The sequence below is a fragment of the Tiliqua scincoides genome, chromosome 3 (genome assembly GCF_035046505.1).
Source record: "Tiliqua scincoides isolate rTilSci1 chromosome 3, rTilSci1.hap2, whole genome shotgun sequence".
In the NCBI taxonomy this organism is placed as follows: Eukaryota; Metazoa; Chordata; class Lepidosauria; order Squamata; family Scincidae; genus Tiliqua; species Tiliqua scincoides.
The window spans coordinates 4374575-4393490 of record NC_089823.1 but is presented as its reverse complement, the minus strand read 5'-3'; the positions used below and the strand labels follow the sequence as shown (position 1 = coordinate 4393490).

The following is an 18916-nucleotide window of genomic DNA, read 5'->3' as shown; positions in this document are numbered from 1 at the left end:
TCCAATCCCCTTTCAAAGGCGTCCAGGCTAGACGCCATCACCACATCCTGTGGCAAGGCGTTCCACAGACCAACCACACGCTGCGTAAAGAAATATTTTCTTTTGTCTGTCCTAACCCTCCCAACACTCAATTTAAGTGGATGTCCCCTGGTTCTGGTGTTATGTGAGAGTTTAAGAGCATCTCTATCCACTCTGTCCATCCCCTGCATAATTTTGTATGTCTCAATCATGTCCCCCCTCAGGCGTCTCTTTTCTAGGCTGAAGAGGCCCAAATGCCATAGCCTTTCCTCATAAGGAAGGTGCCCCAGCCCAGCAATCATCTTAGTTGCTCTCTTTCGCACCTTTTCCATTTCCACTATATCCTTTTTGAGATGCGGCGACCAGAACTGGACACAATACTGACACAGAACTGGCACAACACGTAGGTGTTAAATTCTGGTGTCTAATTTTCTTCATTATTTGGAGAGGCAAGCTTTAAAAAAATCACTTTCACACCATGATTACTTGACACCTAGTTTTGTTTCTCCATCCCAGTGTGCTTGTGAGCTTGCTCCAGATTTTAAAATAGATGGTTCCAGCAAAAATGAAACTAGACCAACCTCACACTTTGTTTTCCCCCATGTGTTGTGGTTTTTTTTTAAGTCCTGTTGTGTTTCTTTTATCTGAGCCTGCCTTCAGAATAAGGGAAAGCAAGCACTGCTTGCTTAACAGGCACCACTGATTTTTAAATCACTGTGATTTTTAAATCACTGTCGTTAAACACGCACCTCTATTTATTTTGGCAGCTGTCTTTAACAGCGGCATGACAGGCCAAAATTAACAGAAAAAGAGAGTTCCCCACCATAAGAAGTGTAGCGTTGGGACTCTTTACCTGTTGAATTTCTGCCTGCCACGCAGCAAGGAAAGCACTGATACACTGCCAGAAAGACAGACAGAACTGCAGGATGTTTAATCTCTTTAGCACTAATAAATCAGGATTAAAAAAACAGGTTGAACGACTATAATGCATTGTATTAAAGGGCTGCCTTTAAATGATTATTGGGAAAAGGTAGTTCAAAGCACAGCTGCTAACTGCCAACTGGGACCAGGCAACAGAATCATCTCATCACCACTGGTTCCTAGTCCATTCTAGCATTTAAAGAGCTCGTGTTTACCCTGAAAGCCCTACCCAGCTTGGAATCTGACCACCAGAAGAACTGCCTTCTTTTAAAAAAAAGAAGAAGAGCCTATTCGGACACCACACTGGGTGGTGCGAGCAAAATGGAGGCATAACCCTGAAGGGCTCCCTGGAACGCACCCAGAAGGGGTATGTCTCTGTTTTGGGCCCACCATCTGGAATGGCTCTGAAGGGGAGGAGGAGGGGCCGTTTGCACCACATGGTGAGACTCCCCTGCTTTGCACCCCCTCTAGCTATGCCACTGATTGCATATCATAAGTTGAGCCTAACTTTATGCACAGTTCAGTTGGGTTAAACATGCCTAACTCTGCAGAGGACCCCAGACTAAGATAATAGTGCACTGAAAGAAGACTTACCAGTGTATTTGATGAGTTGTAATCCTCTGCAGATTTGTCTGGAAGAAAAACAGAAACGGTTGAAATGGACCTACACAGATAACATCAAAAATAATTCTAATCAAACCCATTCAAAGCTAGAGAAGTAAAATGCTCTAGCACAGGGGTGTCCAAAGTTTTTAGCAGGAGGGCCACCTCATCTCTCTGACACTGTGTTGGGAGCCAGGGAAAAAAAGGATTAATTTACATTTCAAATTTGAATAAATTTACATACGTTTACATAAATGAATATATTAAAGATGAACTTATATGAATCAGTGAAGGTCTTGCAATAGCTCAAGGCCTATAAAGGGCCTTGCACAAAGCAAGGCTGGCCTTTCCTTTGCTGCTGCTACTGCATTACAGACGTGAAACAACAAGCAGTGGAGGGAGCCCTTATCTTACAGCTCAGGCAAGTGGTCAATCACACTGAGAGCAGTTGCGTCAGGCCAGTGTGGGCTCCAAGAAATCTCCGGATTTGGACTCATTGGAGACTGGGGACTCCCCGAGGGCTGCACTGAGAGGCCTCGAGGGCCGCAAGTGGCCCCAGGGCCGGGGATTGGGCACCCCTGCTCTAGCACAGCAGATAAGGCTACAGATGACATCTATGGAGTGTGGTTCAGAAACACATCCCTCCTCTATGACCAGCAGCAGTGTTCACTTGTGATTGGCGAGTGACACTGGAATGGCTCCCTGTCTTACCCAACATATCACAATTGCCAGAAAGGATCAAGATAGGAACACAAGAGAAGTTCAAATGGCATTCCATCTTCCTGCCCCAACTAGCATTTGTTTCCACATCCCACACAATGAATTAAGACTGATACCAGATTTCAGCTGAATTTCATCAGAATTTTCTCCCCAGCTTCTAGCATTTTTTAAAAGTGTGTATGGGCAGGAGGTCTGGTCTAGAGGGTAGAGCTGCTCTGAAGATAGCAGCTGAAGGTCGCCAGTTCGAGGCCACTGGCACCGTGAACGGCAAGACCTTGAAGGAGCTGACAAGCCAAGCTGAGTTTTTCCATCTGCTCTTTGGTCACCCTTCAAGTGAGATATGAAGGATTGTCAGCTTACTTGTCAGATTGTCAGATTGTGGGAGGAAACTGGAGGCCAGAATGTGATACCAGATCATAAAAGGGTCCATCTGAAATGTTGTAGTTCTTGAAAGACAGAACCTTCTTCAATTGTAAAAATCCCTATAGGGATTTAGTATAGCCTGCCTATGTAAACCGCCTTGAAATAAAATCTGAGGAGAAATCTGAAGACCATGAAAGGCAGTATATAAATACCTGTATTAATTATTATTATTATTATTATTATTATTATTATTATTATTATTCATTTGCAATGAAGAGTTTAGCAACACCCCTCCCCACCCCACAGTTTATACTTCTGCTGACGTACAATTGCAAGAGTCCTCAAAACAAGCATTAGGCCAGCTGGTTCTCACCAAAAATCTAAAAGGCATCCCAGCTGCAGGACTATTTTCCGTTTTAATTGGGGGGGGGGGGGAGAAGAGTCACTAATGCCCCAATCTTATCTCCTGCCATTAGGGCAGATGCAGTCACTCTCTGGAGGTGCATGCATTGCATTCAACGGTGGGGGGAAGGAGATCAGGAGGCCTCCTTGGATCAAATGAACTTTTATTCCCTTATTTCCAGGCAGTGGCGCAGCTAGAGGGGGTGCAAAGCAGAGCCAGGTATAAGCCTCTGTTTTGCAGCCCCTGCCTAGAATGTCTCCGAAGGAGAGGGGGAGGGGCCCCTTGCACACTGCGGTGAGACTCCATGCAAAACGTAGTGCTTTGCACCCCCTCTAGCTACACCACTGCCTCCAGGTAAGCTTCTGATGTCCTCAGGGACTCCTCAGACCCATAGAACTGACTTATTTCTGAGGAGGAAAAAGGGGAGGGACCAGACAAAGGGATGCCACTAAGTGCCACTCAAGATCTATTGCCTCCTTCCCCTGCTCTGCCCCCTGCCCACCCCATCCGCCCTGAAACTCTCCCAGCCCTCCCCCTCCCTGTGAATGGCATGCCACCCCCAGCATCTTATGCAGCTCTAGCAGCCCCTGCTGTTGCCAACACCACTCCCTCACACGCACATGTGTGCACTACACGTTTACATACACACATACAATAACTCAAATTGGGGAAATTAGCATAACTTTCAGAGTGAGAGGTCAAATTCAGCAATGTGACAGTTCTGGGGTTGTTAATGTGGACCAGTGATGTGAACAACCTCAAAGGGCCTTAAAATTAGGCTGCCAGTAACCACAAGACAGCGTTTTTTCCAAATAAGATACAAGTTCATTAAAGAAATATAGATAACCAGAAAAAGGGCCATTTACTTTCAGGCGCTTTGCTTAGAACACGGGTCTCCAAACTCCGGCCAGATGCAACCCATGGTGAGCCTCTATCCAGCCCGCGGCCAGCCTCTTGTCCCCCCGAAAGCCCCTGGCCCACTTTACTGAACATGACTGAAACTATGCTCTGGTTGCATCTGGAGGGTGTTCTAAGGGCCAGAGAGGTTGAATGAATGAGCCCATTCATTCATTTATTCACACATCTAAGTTCCAATTTATTTATATAAATTTTATATTTAAATTTTTTTTTCGGCCCTCAAAACCATGCCAGACATTTGATGCAGCCCTCTGGCCAAAAAGTTTGGAGACCACTGGCTTCGAAGATCAGCTACTGAGCTTTAAATGGCAGGAGAGATACTTGCAAATAGCTGTATTGGACAGCAGGGGTTAGCTGGAGAAGTGACCAAATCTTTGGGGGGGGGGGAGAGAGAGAGAGAAAGAACTGTGATGAGGATCAAAAGGGAAAAGGGGGGAAATATTACCCATCCTGTGGACTGGTTAGGGTTTTGGGTGCGAAGCCCTTTCTGAGCAGCAAAGGAAGGGCTGCAAGATTCCAGGTTCCAAAGAAGAAAAAAATAGAGCCACGACCCAGAACAGGGAAGGCTTTCTCACTGGGGAGAAAAAACTCCAAGTGCAGCAGGGACACTCCTTTCAGTTAGAGAAGTGACTCAAAATGGAGGAGATTTCTGCTGGGGGGAAAAAACCTCCAAGTACAACATGGAAAGGACCCTCCTGGAAGGTCTAGGAGTGACAAAGTTCTGCTTCCAGAGCAGGGGAAGATATAGGACTTTGCATAAAGAGGGACTAAGCAAAACAAAGGAGTTTGGAGTTTATGTAGCCCAGGTTTCCTTCCCTGGATTGAGTTTGAGTGAGTCCTTCCAGGAGCATGCAAAAGCTTAATGACTCCTCAATTAGGGTGATCTTTGAGGGACAATAGGACTGGCAGGGTGTGTTCTCTCCTAGGCTCAAGATGGGACAGGTCTTGGCTCAGTGTCTGAAAACAATGCTCAGGTGGCCTGGCCCCTGGACAATTTGGAATTAATTTATTATGCAGGCAGGACTTGCTCTTGATCAGAATGAAGCACACAAAGTCACAGATGCCCACAGCATCACAGCCTTCCTTCCTGAGGCAGCCAGCATGACCTCACCACTTCTGAGAGCAGAGGGCCTGCTTGGCTCTGAAAACCAAGATGGAGTCAGAGCTGCAAACATATTGGGAAGGAGAGGTTGTAAGTTAATATTGTCAAATGCACCTTCCGCTTGCCATTTGCAGCAGGGGCCTGGCAGCATCTGACAGTGCATCACATTTTGTAGCGTCACAAACCACAGTGTGCTGTTGGAATGCCAAGTTCCAGGAGCACATGCAACCCAGAGGAGAGTTGGCAAAACCTTCAGTCTTGAAAGACCATGGTATTACGCTCTGAATGGTGGTTCTGGAACAGCATCTAGTGTGGCTGAAAAGGCCAATTCGGGAGTGATAATCCCTTCCACACTGGGAGCAAGTGCAGTCTGTCCCTGGTCTGTCTCCCTGGCTATGGGCCTTCCTTCTTTGCCTCTTTGCCTCAGACTGTTGGCCAAGTGTCTCTTCAAACTGGGAAAGGCCATGCTGCACAGCCTGCCTCCCAGCGGGCCGCTCAGAGGCCAGGGTTTCCCACCTGTTGAGGTCCACTCCTAAGGCCTCCAGATCCCTCTTGCAGATGTCCTTGTATCGCAACTGTGGTCTACCTGTAGGGTGCTTTCCTTGCACGAGTTCTCCATGCCCAGAGGATTGAACTGTTAAGCTGCTAAACTTCAAGGAACTTGCACATTTCACATTTGATGGGTAGGATTTCTAAATTTTTTGACATTCCAGTTTGAATTTACTGGAATCAACTAATTTACAGTTTGTTGATTAAATTAAATCAACAAATTTAGAAATCTTACACATAAAATTTGAAAATAAATTTGCATGTATCTGCATTTGCTTTAAAAAAAATTAAATGGCCAGCTAGGATGACAACAAGAAAAGGCAGCATGGGCCAAATTTTTGTAGGATTAAACTAGACACGTTTGATTCTCTATGACATTTTCCTGAACTCCCATTAGTGCTTGAATGTCGCATTAAGATGGGACACAAACAAATTTGCTTCTGCTATCACCAACAGTGACTGCTATCTTGTTTATAATCACGTACATGCAGTGGCAACATCCAGGATGGCAACAACCACAGTGTGCCATTTTAGTTGTGGCTACGCAGGATCACAGTGTAATTGATGGACGTGAGAAGCCATAAACAATATAGCAACACCCATTATGAACAACTCATGATCATTCAAGATGGGTATCTCGGCAAGTGAGAGCCTAGTGGGGTTTGCTTACCAAGAACAGAGTAAATTCTTCCTCATAGCTTCAGGGTGGTAGCTTCAAGTGTAATTAATCTGTGGAACTCCTTGCCACAGGATGTGATGATTGCACCTGGCCTAGGCAGCTTTAAAAGGGGATTGGACAATTTTATGGAGGAAAAGTCTATCATGGATTGGGTATGTGTGACTTCTTTGCTTTAGGCTACCTCAGAATGCTGGGTGCAATGGAGTGGCACCAGGATACAGGTCTCTTGTTGTCTTGTGTGCTCTCCTGAGGCATCTGGTGGGCCACTGTGAGCTGAAGAAAGCTGGACTGGATGAGCCTTTGGCCTGATCCAGCAGGGTGGTTCTTAGGTTCTTAATTCTACTGCAAAAGAGCCTTACGGACAAGCCTGTTCAAAGCCAATCAGACTTGCTCTCACTGCCTGGAGGATTTCCTTCTTTCCTTTTTTAAAATAGTCAAAGCCACCCACCTGTGAAGCTCATATATTTCTGGCTGTTGGAGGTCTTTTTGGAATTGTAGAATTCTAGCACATCAAGTACCGCCTGGGGATTCTTCTTCTGCTCAGATTTGGTGATGTTGGACGTCTGCAGCAAGCGGGCCCACTGCTCTGGCATGCCCTGGAAGAACAATAAAGATGGAGGTCAGCATCCTGTGCTCTCGAGAAGAACAGCTTCTGATGCTTCTGCTGCTTACCATCAGAGCACTTTCATTCTGAAGCATATTGGGGTCAACAGTACACACCCCAGTGAATAGCAATAGATCCTTATTAAGCTCTCTAACAGTCATTCAAATAGAGAACTCAAACTATGGTTTCCAATTCAAAGCAACCACAGAGGAAAGGGAGCCCACTAGGTGGGTGGAAGCACCAAGTGGTATCCAAAATGCCACCTGCTCCTCCACTTTCTCTCTTGACAAACCCGAAAACTCAGACTGGACTGACATGGAGCACCTGAGCACAGACGCATAAGTGGGGAAGAGGGTACACAGTGGCCCCATGAACCTGAGGCCAATTGGCAAGGCAGCCCTAAAAGAGCATTTATGACATGGCAGTCAACTTTGGGGGCAAATGTATCACAAGTCCAAAGGTTAAAAGCCTTTGCTCTACAAGAAACAGGTGAGCAATGGCCTGAAGGTCACCTTCTGCTCACCTGTAGCCACGTAAAGAAAAACCTACTAAGAAGCTGTCCATCTAAGACACTCCCCAAAACCACCATCTTTTCCCCATTTTCCTTACAGTGAATTCTCCTGTGACAGCATCAAATCCAACATGAATTGTGTGCTCAAAGTCCGAAGGAAGGGAGATTTCCGGTCGCTCTTTCTCCTTCTTTTTGTTCGCTAGGTGGGTTGAAAAATGAAACAAAACCATCAGAAGCTACATCAGAAGCATAACAAGCTACTATGTATATTCTTTTACCAATGATAGTCAATGGGACCTACTCCTGGGCAAGTGTGGATAGGATTGCAGCCTAGGATTGTTAACAATTTTCCTGCTTGATAATGTCACTCCTGGTCATGACATCACTTCCAGCGGGTCCTGACAGATTCTCATTCTAAAAAGTGGGTCCCGGTGGTAAATGTGAGAGAACCACTGTCCCAGGGGTGCCCAAACCCAGGCCCTGGGGCCACTTGCGGCCCTCAAGGACTCCCAATGCGGCCCTCAGGGAGCCCCCAGTCTCCAATGAGCCTCTGGCCCTCTGGAGATTTGCTGGAGCCCACACTGGCCTGAAGCAACTGCTCTCAGCATGAGGGTAACTGTTTGACCTCTTGCATGAGCTGTGGGATGAGGGCTCCCTCCACTGCTTGCTGTTTCACATCTGTGATGCAGTATGGCAGCAAAGGAAAGGCGGGCCTTGCTTTGTGCAATGCCTTTTTTAGGCCTTGAGCTATTGCAAGACCTTCATTCATTCATTCAAGTTCCATCTCTAATATATTCATTGATGTAAACTTAGGCAGATGTATTCAAATTTTAAATGTAAATTAATTCTTTTTTCCCCTGGCCCCCGACACAGTGTCAGAGAGATGATATGGCCCTCCTGCCAAAGACTTTGGACAACCCTGCACTGTCCTATCCTATTTTGCTGGTCAGGGTTTGGAGTGCAAAGTGCTTTCTGAGTAGCAAGGCAGCGCTGCAAGATACAATGTTCCAGAGGCAAAAAAAAAATAAGGCCCAAAACGGAGGATGCTTCTTATTTTAAAAAGCAGAGCAGGGACACCCCAACCAGTTAGAAGTTTCCTAAAATGGAGGAGGTTTCTGCTGGAAAAGAAACTCCCAAGCACAGCATGGACCTCTTGCTAGGGAGGGAGGTGGCCTGGTTCTCTGCCTGCTAGAGCAGGAGAAGAGATACACATTTGCATAAAGGAAAGAAAGCATTCCCCAGGTAGACAAAGTAGTGTGGAGCTTCTCTTTAGCTGTGCAGCCTGGGTTTCCTGCCCTTGGTTGATTTGAGTGTGTCCTTCCAGAAGGCTTGATGGATCAGCCATCCAGAGTGGTCTCTGAGAAACAAAGGCATGGCAGGGTGTGTTGCCCCAGGGTCAGGGGGAGAGACTTCTTGGCCCAATGGCTGAAAGACAGGTGGGCCTGGCACCTGGACAATTGGGAGACTCAATTTATTCTGCAGACAGGACTTGTTTTTGCTGCCAGTTTTCATCAGGATGAAGCACCCCAAAATTTACAAGACCATGAGGGGAAGGAGGCATACAGATGTCCCGGAATCAGCATATCTCCTGAGAGTTTCAGTGTGACCTCACCTCTGCTGGGCAAAGTTCCCTGTTTGACTCCCAGGAGGAAATCCAAAAGGGAGTTACATCTGCACACTCCCAGGAAAAGAGAGGGTGTCCCAGACACCCTCTGCACACTCCCAGGAACTGCACACTCCCAGGGAAAGAGAGGGTGTCCTTTCTCTCCCAGAAAGAGAGGGTGTCCATAACACCCCTTAGACACAATTCTCTGCCAGTCAGCCCAGAGAAACTAGCCTGATCAAAAAGCACCATGTGGAAGAAGTAAACAAGCTGCACCACACAAAACTTTTAAATAATCCCCATGTGGTCATCTCTAGCAAGCAAGAATGACCAGCAGGTCACCAGGAACTGGGTTTGGGAAAGGGCTGCGGCTCAGCTGTCAAGCGCAGGATCAATCCCTGGCACATCCACTTAAAAGGACAGAAGGGGCAGGAGAAGACTTCTGCTGGAGTGTCAGGGACTGCAGGTAGGAGGCAAGACGAGGCTAGAAGGGCCAACAGCCCCCTGCAATGCGAATCGGCTTCATAGGTTTCTCTCTCGGCCAGGTGGAAAAAGCAAACACAGCCTGGCCTGTTCCTGTACTTTGAACAGCTGTTTGATCTGCAGGTGAAGCTTTCCACAGCGTAGAGATAAGCATCACCACCTGCTGAAAACTACAGAACAGGCACCCCTTGAAGGAGAAAAAAAAAGTAAATGTTGGCAACTCATAACATGACAGTGTGAGCTGGGAGAACGTTTGTGAGCTGGGAAAAACTTGGCTCTCCTCCATGTTCCAAGTAGTCAGAGGTGTGTCAAGCCAAGATCATCACGAGGTGCGAACAGGTAGGCTAGTCGGGCTTTATGTAAGCTCACCTGTCTGAACAGCAAAACAAGACTGCAATTTTTTTAAATACGCTGCTCCAACAATGGAACCTAAAGCTTCACTAGTCAAACTCCAGTTTTCTGCATATCCACCTGCGTGTCCTATTATGTACTTCCTGTTATTCATATTAAAACGAATCCCTTGTTATAAGTCACTAATACTCATTTATTTTTCAATCTTCTAGACCAGTGGTTCTTAAACCTTTTAGCACTGGGACCCACTTTTTAGAATGACAATCTGTCAGGAGCAGCCAGAAGCTATGTCTTTAACCTGGAAGCGATGCCATGACCAGAAGTGACATCATCAAACAGAAAAATTTTTAACACCCCCCTATGCAACAAAATCTAATTAATTGACTAACGGTACAATCCTAACCAAATCTACTCAGAAATAAATCATATTGTGTTCAATGGGACTTACTCCCAGGAAAGTGAGGTTAGGATTGCAGCCTAAGTATATGTTTAAACATTTTTTAAGATAAAGAAGAACCTTCCTAATCCTCTCAAGCAGTTGCTGATCTGTTAAAAAAGAAATTCCCCAAACATCCCAAAGGCTGCAATTCTATCCACACCCAGGTGTAAGCCCCATTGACAGTCATTGTCAAAATCCATAGTAGCCTGTAAAAAGTGCAGATCTGTAACATTTCCCCCAATGCAGTCATATACCATGGGAGCATCAAATCTATTTAAATAAAATACACATTGAAATGAATGGGGACCCACCCAAAATTGGCTCAGGACCCAACCAGTGGGTCCTGACCCACAGCTTGAAAAACACTGTTTTATACCACAGCTTGTCTCAGGAGGGCCCAATTTACAAAATAAAATCTAAACACAACAGCCAGTGACAAATCAAAGACAAAAAACAGAGATACATACTTTCAGCCAGCAGTAAGATCCCCAAACAGGAGATGAGCACTTGCATGTCCCTGATGATGTCTACTGGGAGATAAGCCCAAACCTAAGCACTTTGGAATGCAGGATCATGAGCAACCTATCCTTTTGACTATGGTGTGGAGGTAATGAAAATTATCCTATCCACCTGCTCCTAACCTAGACCCCATTCTGCTGGCTGCTGCCTAGGTGTAGCTCAGATTAGGAGACGAGGTTCCCCTTTCCAGCTGGGAATGTCCCTCACATGTCCCATCCTCCTTCCCCATTGGTTAACCTCATATACATGTGGCACCAGAACTTTAAGAATATTCAGCACAGATTATAACACTGATACAACACTCTGGAGCAAGCTAGTTCTTGTGGCCATGTGTCAGTCTATTTTTATTGGGGAGAGAGCTTGTGCCATTTGGATTGTTTACTTTGGGCACAAAAAATGCTTTGGCTTGGTCCTAGCTAACTTGGGTAGAATCTCATTCCAGCAATGCAGGCCACGAAATTAGTCACAAGAACACAGTGGCTTGGCTGTAATTGTTCCAGAAAAGCAAGTATCTATTACTGGATTAAGGGAATGCAAATAGCTGGATTTCATTCAAGGAGCGTATGTGGCTGAGCTGCACTGTTGCAACATTCTAGAGGACCAGTTTGCTGCTGTATGCAAGTTACAGGGGTTAGCTGTATGCAGATAGAGGCTCAGGCCATCATTCCAGCCCTCAAATAAAATTCCTCTCTTCCGGCCAAACTAAATGATAGGTTGATTGCATGATTGGTATCTATCTTTAGGTAGGTATCTTTGTGATAGGTTTAACTATCACAAATGTAAATGGTCCATGCAAGGGATGGGGAGAATCCAGACTGGACTACAGAGGGAGGCATTTAATCCTTTCCTCCCACCAGCTCTCTCAATGGGAGCTTCCTCCTAATGCACAAACAGCAAAGAGCAGAGACCACAGCCAAGACTGTGGTGAGGACAAAGGAATCAAACACACACAACCATACAAGTGCCATTTACATTAGAAAAGTTACCCTATTGTATTGATCAGTTTGACCTTTACAAGGCAACCCTATGCACTTGGGTCAGGGGCTGACCAGGCTGTTGGTCAGGGGCCACCAGGGTGTACTGCACCATGGCCCAGGCAACCGGTACTGCTCAGAAGTTAAGTCCCATTGTATTCAATGGGGCTTACCTCCAAGTGAGTGTGACCTTGCTCCACCAGCCACCAGGACACATCCATGCATCCAGCAGGACATGCAAAAAGAGAGCCTACATGTATATATTGGTGTGCTTCTCTGCACATCGGGCTCCCCTTTCACACAGAATGGGCAGATGCTGAGAGTGGCCAGTGAATGTGGAGCAATTTGCCCTCCGAGCATTCATTATATGCACAAAGGCGAGTGTGAACAGGGCTCTTGGTACTTTCTGCTGGCACTTTTAGAGTTAAACACTTCAACAAGACAGAGGCCCTGGATAACTTGGGGTTTTTGGTCTTTGTTCATTTTAGTCTCCCCTGACATAGCCTTATCTAAAACCATTCCCTGATACTTTTCAAAAACCCCTTAGTCCTGAGGTCACTCTCTGTGTGTCCTGAAAGCAGTTTAAAAACACACTGCTATGGCTATTAAGAGACCTAAATTAATTACCCTAAACCCTTGTTAAATAAACTGGCACTTAAAAGTCTGTATGCAGGATTATAAATAGCAGATGAGCAGCAGATGGTTTTCTCCAACCAAGTCCAAACGGCTTTGAGGCCTGAGCCTGAATCCATTAAAATATTAACTATTATATTTGCCTTTTGCCACTAAAACACTGTACACCACAGCATGAGGTTTGGGCTTAGGAGGATTAGCCATTTAAAGGCCTGTCGAATCATGCGTTCTTGTTTAATCTCTTTAGATAGCATTTATGGGCATTCCTGACCCAGGGATGCTCCAGTGGTGCAAACAGGCCAGAATCTAATACTTTGATGACCAAGAGCCTGAAAATGTAAGGAGAGCCCCTCTGCTCTTCTCAGCAGCCTACTGAGTTTTGTTTTTTAAGTTATATTGAATGATAGTTAAATAAGAACCCCATATTCGTTGACAGTTTCTTACTCCATGCACCTACCATTGAGGGATAGATAAGAGGGATATATGAGGGTACACTCTACACCAGTGTTTCCCAAACTGTGAGCCGTGGCTCCACCAGGAGCCAAGGAAACCAGCCATGGGAGCCATGGGATCCTTGTGAAAAACCTGCCACCCTAAACAATGTATAGGATTGGAACCATAATGAGGAGCTACAGCCAATAGCCCAGTAGGTCAAGGGAGTAGTCCATCCAAAAAAAAAAGGGGGGGAACCACTGCTTCAATCCTATACAAATCTGCATTATTCTCAGGATCAGCCCAAGACCTCCTAGTGCCTGAGACCATCTGCCAAACACTGCCCCCTCTTGCCTGGCAATGTGCCAATCTCTGCTCCTTCTGCTCTCTGGACTGGAAAAGGAAGTGTGGGGGTGGTAGAGTATCTCCAATACTGTAGCTCACCACTCTTCTTCCCTCCACACTTCCAACTCATCAGCCTTTTCCTTTCCAGTGGAGACCTGTGGGCAGAGGGCACCCTCCACCAGTGTGCTTTCTGAAGGGACTGCCTCAGTTGGCCATAGGGCACTGATTATCCTTTCCCAGCATTCATTCATTCGTTCTCTCTCTCTCACACACACACAAGCTATCCCCACTCATTGACACAGATAACCTCTTTCAAAGCTGCCCTTCTGCTTCATCAGACCTTTGGTCCATTCTGCTAAGTATTGCCTGCAGTGAATGAGGCTCTCCCAAGTTCTGTAAGTTCTGAGACTGAAATTTCCAAGTGCTGGAAATTCTCTCCAGAGTTTCAGATTGGGGGGGGGGGGGGGGCTTTCTCAGCTCTATCTAGAGATTGAACCTTGGAACCCCCTGCACATAAAAACAAGTGCTGTACCACCAATGACAGCCCATCCATGGGTTTAGTTAGAGGAGGGTGCAAAGCACTACATTTTACAAGGAGCCTCACCATGGCATGCAGGTGGCCCTTTGAAGCTATTCTGGGCAGTGGGAGCTTCCATTTTGCTCCCAGAACCCAGAATAGCTCAGAGGGGGAGGGGCCCTGCATGCTGCGGCGAGGCTCCTTGCAAAACTTAGTGCTTTGCACCCCCTCTAGCTACACCACTGCATGAGGCCACCTGATGCAGGTTGCATCAGCAGCAGATTCCAAGGAGGCAGCCAAAGACTAAAACATTTCCTTGCTTTTCTTTTGGTACCAGCAACAAATTCCAGCTGCCTCCTCCTAACTGTAGAGACAATGCTCAAAGGAGGCCATGAACAGCCACAGGGCAGGAAGCCTGCTGGGCTTTTGAAATCCAGCTGGATAAAGTGAGCATCACGGGAGTTTTAATCTGAAGCTTCAGTAATTTGTTACTGAGGGAGAGCTGCAGTGATGCAACTGGACAAAAAAAATGGTAACAGGATATTGCAAATAGAAATGGAATGACACATGAATAGGAAGCTCTTACAAAGGCATTTAGGAGGGGGTAAAACCCTGTTCTTATGTTCTTAAGAGGCCAAACTCATTGATAAAATGAGACCTTGGGCATACCCATTGATCAGTGGTAGAGCACCTGCTCTGCAAACAGAAGGGCTAGGTTAACATAAGAACAGCCCCACTGGATCAGGCCATAGGCCCATCTAGTCCAGCTTCCTGTATCTCACAGTGGCCCACCAAATGCCCCAGGGAGCACACCAGATAACAAGAGACCTCATTCTGGTGCCCTCCCCTGCATCTGACGTAACCCATTTCTAAAATCAGGAGGTCGCACATACACATCATGGCTTGTAACCCATAATGGATTTTTCCTCCAGAAACTTGTCCAATCCCCTTTTAAAGGCATCCAGGCCAGAGCCATCACCACATCCTGTGGCAAGGAGTTCCATAGACCAACCACACACTGAGTAAAGAAATATTTTCTTTTGTCTGTCCTCTCCCAACACTCAATTTTAGTGGATGTCCCCTGGTTCTGGTGTTATGTGAGAGTGTAAAGAGCATCTCTCTATCCACTCTGTCCATCCCCTGCATAATTTTGTATGTCTCAATCATGTCCCCCTTCAGGCATCTCTTTTCTAGGCTGAAGAGGCCCAAACGCCGTAGCCTTTCCTCATAAGGAAGGTGCCCCAGCCCCGTAATCATCTTAGTCGCTCTCTTTTGCACCTTTTCCATTTCCACTATGTCTTTTTTGAGATGCGGTGACCAGAACTGGACACAATACTCCAGGTGTGGCCTTACTTAGGTTCAACCCCTGGCAGCATCTCCAGGTATGGCTAGTGGACCCCTGCCTGAAACCCTGGAGAGCTGCTGCCTGTCAGTGCTGAGAGTACTGAGCAAGATAGATCAAGGGTCAGACCCAGTAGAAGCCAGCTTCATGTGCTCATTTTCTACCCTCTGCTTTTATTTCCAACAGGGCTGGAAGAGGACCTTCTCTTCTCCCACTTCTTTGCTGACATAACAGGAGCTCCCAGAGAGGACAGAACCAAAGAAGAGCTATTATGGTTCCTATCCACTGACCTTCCAGTTCAAAGACCAGCATATGATGTCTTGGCATCAACATGCATGATAAAGACAATGGCAGATATGCATGTAGGGTGAGAGAATTGGATAAAGTTCCAATGGGGCAGTTCCAGGGGTGGATTGAGTCCTTAGGCCACCAGTTCCCTACTATATTCAAGGCAACCTCAAAATGCCCTACAATATTACCATAATGTTGATTGAGAATGAACCCAGGTGAGTTCTGGTTTTTATGTACAATGATACTTGGGAGAAAAGCAGCTACAGGAAGAACTTGTCTTATTTTGGAACTTTCCAATATAGATGTAAAAAGATGTCGGGGGGGATTAGAGAGCTGACGTGACGTGTGCAACCTTCAAATATCCTGATAATAGAAATTAAAGTTTTATGTTCAGCACAATGAATCTATTTCTCCTTTCCCATTTTAGCTTTTACACCAGGAGGCTGTGGCAGAAGGGGAATGAGATGGAAGGGAGTGTTATGTAAGTATTTTCTCTATTAAGAAATGTGCAAGGAATTGCAGCCAATAATAGATTGTCATCAGGGAATGTGCAAAACCTAAATGTTCAAACGGAGGCTTATTCTGGACTGAGCCGTGCCCACTTACTCATTGCCGTGTGAGCTGAAGCTCAAGCAAAGGCTCCTTTCCCCACCAAGGTGAATAGTGTTGGCCTCAAGAACACAGCAAGGAAGGGGATAATTGGGAGAGACTCAGATAGATGAAGCTAGGAGCCACGTGTGACTATAAATCAGGATTGGTTTATTACACAAGCACTGGACCAGACAGGAGAGTGGATTCTAGAGAAACTACAGCTCAGTGGTAGAGCTCATTCTGGGCCTGCAGAAGGTCCCAGGTTCAATCCTGGAAGCATCCTCACTTCACTCCCTGTGAAGACAGCTTCTGTTGGCAACCTTCAGTCTCGAAAAACTCTGAATGGTGGTTCTGGAACAGCGTCTAGTGTGGCTGAAAAGGCCGATTCGGGAGTGACAATCCCTTCCCACCAGGAGCAAGTGCAGCCTGTTCCTGGCCTGTCTCCCTGGCTATGGGCCTTCCTTCTTTGCCTCTTAGCCTCAGACTGTTGGCCAAGTGTCTCTTCAAACTGGGAAAGGCCATGCTGCACAGCCTACATCCAAGCGGGCCGCTCAGAGACCAGGGTTTCCCACCTGTTGAGGTCCACTCCTAAGGCCTTCAGATCCCTCTTGCAGATGTCCTTGTATCGCAGCTGTGGTCTACCTGTAGGGCGCTTTACTTGCACAAGTTCTCCATAGAGGAGATCCTTTGGGATCCGGCCATCACAACATGACCGAGCCTCATACACACATTAACAGAGCTGTAGAATGTTACATCTTCTGGGATAGGGAAACAAGCTTGAAATTTCCAAGTCAGGGCTTAAATAACACTTTTGCATCAGGGAATCATGATGGAGTGACCCACAACAAAGCTTTATTTACAATCCCCTTCTGAAAGGAGCTTGCTCAGCAGTTGGATAAAGCTATGAATCCCAAAAGTGTTGGTGGTCCGGCTCGCACAGGGGGCTTCCAAGCCCCAGGGGCTTAAAACTGGATTGGGCAACTAATACTGGCCAATCATCATCAAATAATGGGGATGCATTTTTAGAGCAGCTATTTACTTACAAGTAAATACATTTGAGTCAAAATATATTTGCTCAGAAGTTATGCTGCTTTGAATAAGATCTGTACAGGTCTTATTCTGTACATAAGGGATGTATGTTGAAGATTCCAGCCTTAATTAAAATTCTAATGCAGGATTGGAACAAATAATCTCTACTTGCTCCTAAAATAAAAATGCAGAGGTGTTTGTTTTTTTCCATTCCTGACCAAAGAACAATGATGGGATGCCTTCCTGGTCTGACCTGCAGAAATGTTGGTCTTATGCAGGCAGAAAGACTCACCTTTAAAACAGTAGCATGAGTTAAATCTCATTCGACAGGTAAAATGTTTTTCTAGCACACGTGATGGAAAGGTTCACCTACTGAGCTTTGCCCCATCACATTTCCAGTCCTCCCAGGGGCAAAATAAGATTGCAAATTGCACCAGATGTTTCTGAGAAATGGATCAGGAAAAAGCAGAGCTCTCTACTTCTTCCCTTCAAACAAACAATGCTCTGCATACAGAAAACTAGCATGTCAGGGACAAGGCCCTTTCTACAGCCGTTGTCCCTACAAGGCTAGATTTCTGTGTGCAGGGATTTTTTTCCCTCTGGAGGAGCATTCATTCAGATGTGTCCCAATCTGCTATCCCAGCTTGCTGTTTGTAAAAACTATAGAGGTCTATGTAGGGTTGACATCAGTGGTCAATCAGGTGGGACATCAAAAACCTGCACCCACAAGACTGGGCCAATCCCTGAACTTTCAATTCTGGTGGCAGTAAGTAGCATCCAAAGCACCATCAGGGTTCAGGTGGGGGTGCCAGTGAAGCCCCAGGGACCCCAGCAAACTGGGCCTAAGCACCTTTGCTTTAACATTCTAGCCCAGTCAAATCAAAAGCAGAAACCATCTACAGAAGAAGTCAAAAGAAAGAACACCATACTTTTGTCTCCTGGCAAGATAGAACGGTAGAAGCGGTCCCTCTTCTTCTTCTCTTCTGGATTGGGAGGCAATGGTCTCGAGCCGTGGTTTAAGGTTCCCACATCTTTGCTGCCAGTGCTGATCATAGTGCTGGTGTTCCTCATGGGAGGAGCTGGTGGCTTGTCTTCTGCTTCTAGCCCATTCGTGGACATCTTCGGGAACAGCAGCTAAAGCTAAAGTTGAGAAGGGGGAAAGAGAAACTGTATTTGGGGAGACCTTATTGGCACCTACTTTGATGTCTTTTTGGCCTTGGGCAAATACCTTTTTCACTTCAGCATTTGATCAGAACAAAAGGAAGGCCCTGCTGAATCAGCCCAGAGGTCCATCTCACCCAGCATCCTGCCTCCCACAGCAACCAGCGAAGATACCTCTGGGCAGCCCACAAGCAGGAGTTGAAGATAGACCTCTCCAGTGGTTGCTTTCCAACAGCTGGTGCTCTGCAACTGGGTCTGGGTGAAGAAGCGAATATGACTAGCCAACAGACCAGTTTGTCTAATCCCCTTCTGAAGTCCACTTGGCTGGTGGCCCTCACCATGTCCACTGCGTAGCTGCAAATTCCATAAATTACATGTCGGGCTCTTTACACTCTCACATAACACCAGAACCAGGGGACACCCACTAAAATTGTTGGGAGGGTTAGGACAGACAAAAGAAAATATTTCTTTACTCAGCATGTGGTTGGTCTGTGGAAATCCTTGCCACAGGATGTGGTGATGGCACCTGGCCTGGATGCCTTTAAGAGGGGATTGGACAAGTTTCTGGAGAAAAAATCCATTACGGGTTACATGATGTGTATGTGCAACCTCCTGATTTTAGAAATGGGCTATGTCAGAATGCCAGATGCAAGGGAGGGCACCAGGATGCAGGTCTCTTGTTATCTGACGTGCTCCCTGGGGCATTTGGTGGGCCGCTGAGAGATACAGGAAGCTGGACTAGATGGGCCTATGGCCTGATCCAGTGGGGCTGTCCTTATGTTCTTAAGGTCTAAGTCAAGATGACCCCACCTGGG

General features: G+C 46.3%; 1 protein-coding gene across 3 annotated transcripts in view; it reads right to left on the bottom strand.

The window, feature by feature from the left end:
- The window catches only part of PAK1 (p21 (RAC1) activated kinase 1), a 98408-nt gene that overhangs the window by 29250 nt on the left and 50242 nt on the right, over nt 1-18916 (bottom strand). For 2 of the 3 annotated variants that reach the window (XM_066618830.1, XM_066618829.1), the window contains exons 2-5: nt 17870-18080; nt 7490-7590; nt 6725-6872; nt 1534-1571 (exon numbers count right to left, since the gene is read on the bottom strand). In XM_066618830.1, coding sequence (XP_066474927.1) covers nt 1534-1571; nt 6725-6872; nt 7490-7590; nt 17870-18059 — 477 coding nt within the window. In that variant the 5' untranslated portion in view covers nt 18060-18080. The remainder of the gene's footprint in view (nt 1-1533; nt 1572-6724; nt 6873-7489; nt 7591-17869; nt 18081-18916) is intronic. The other variant, XM_066618831.1, reaches the window with a different exon arrangement.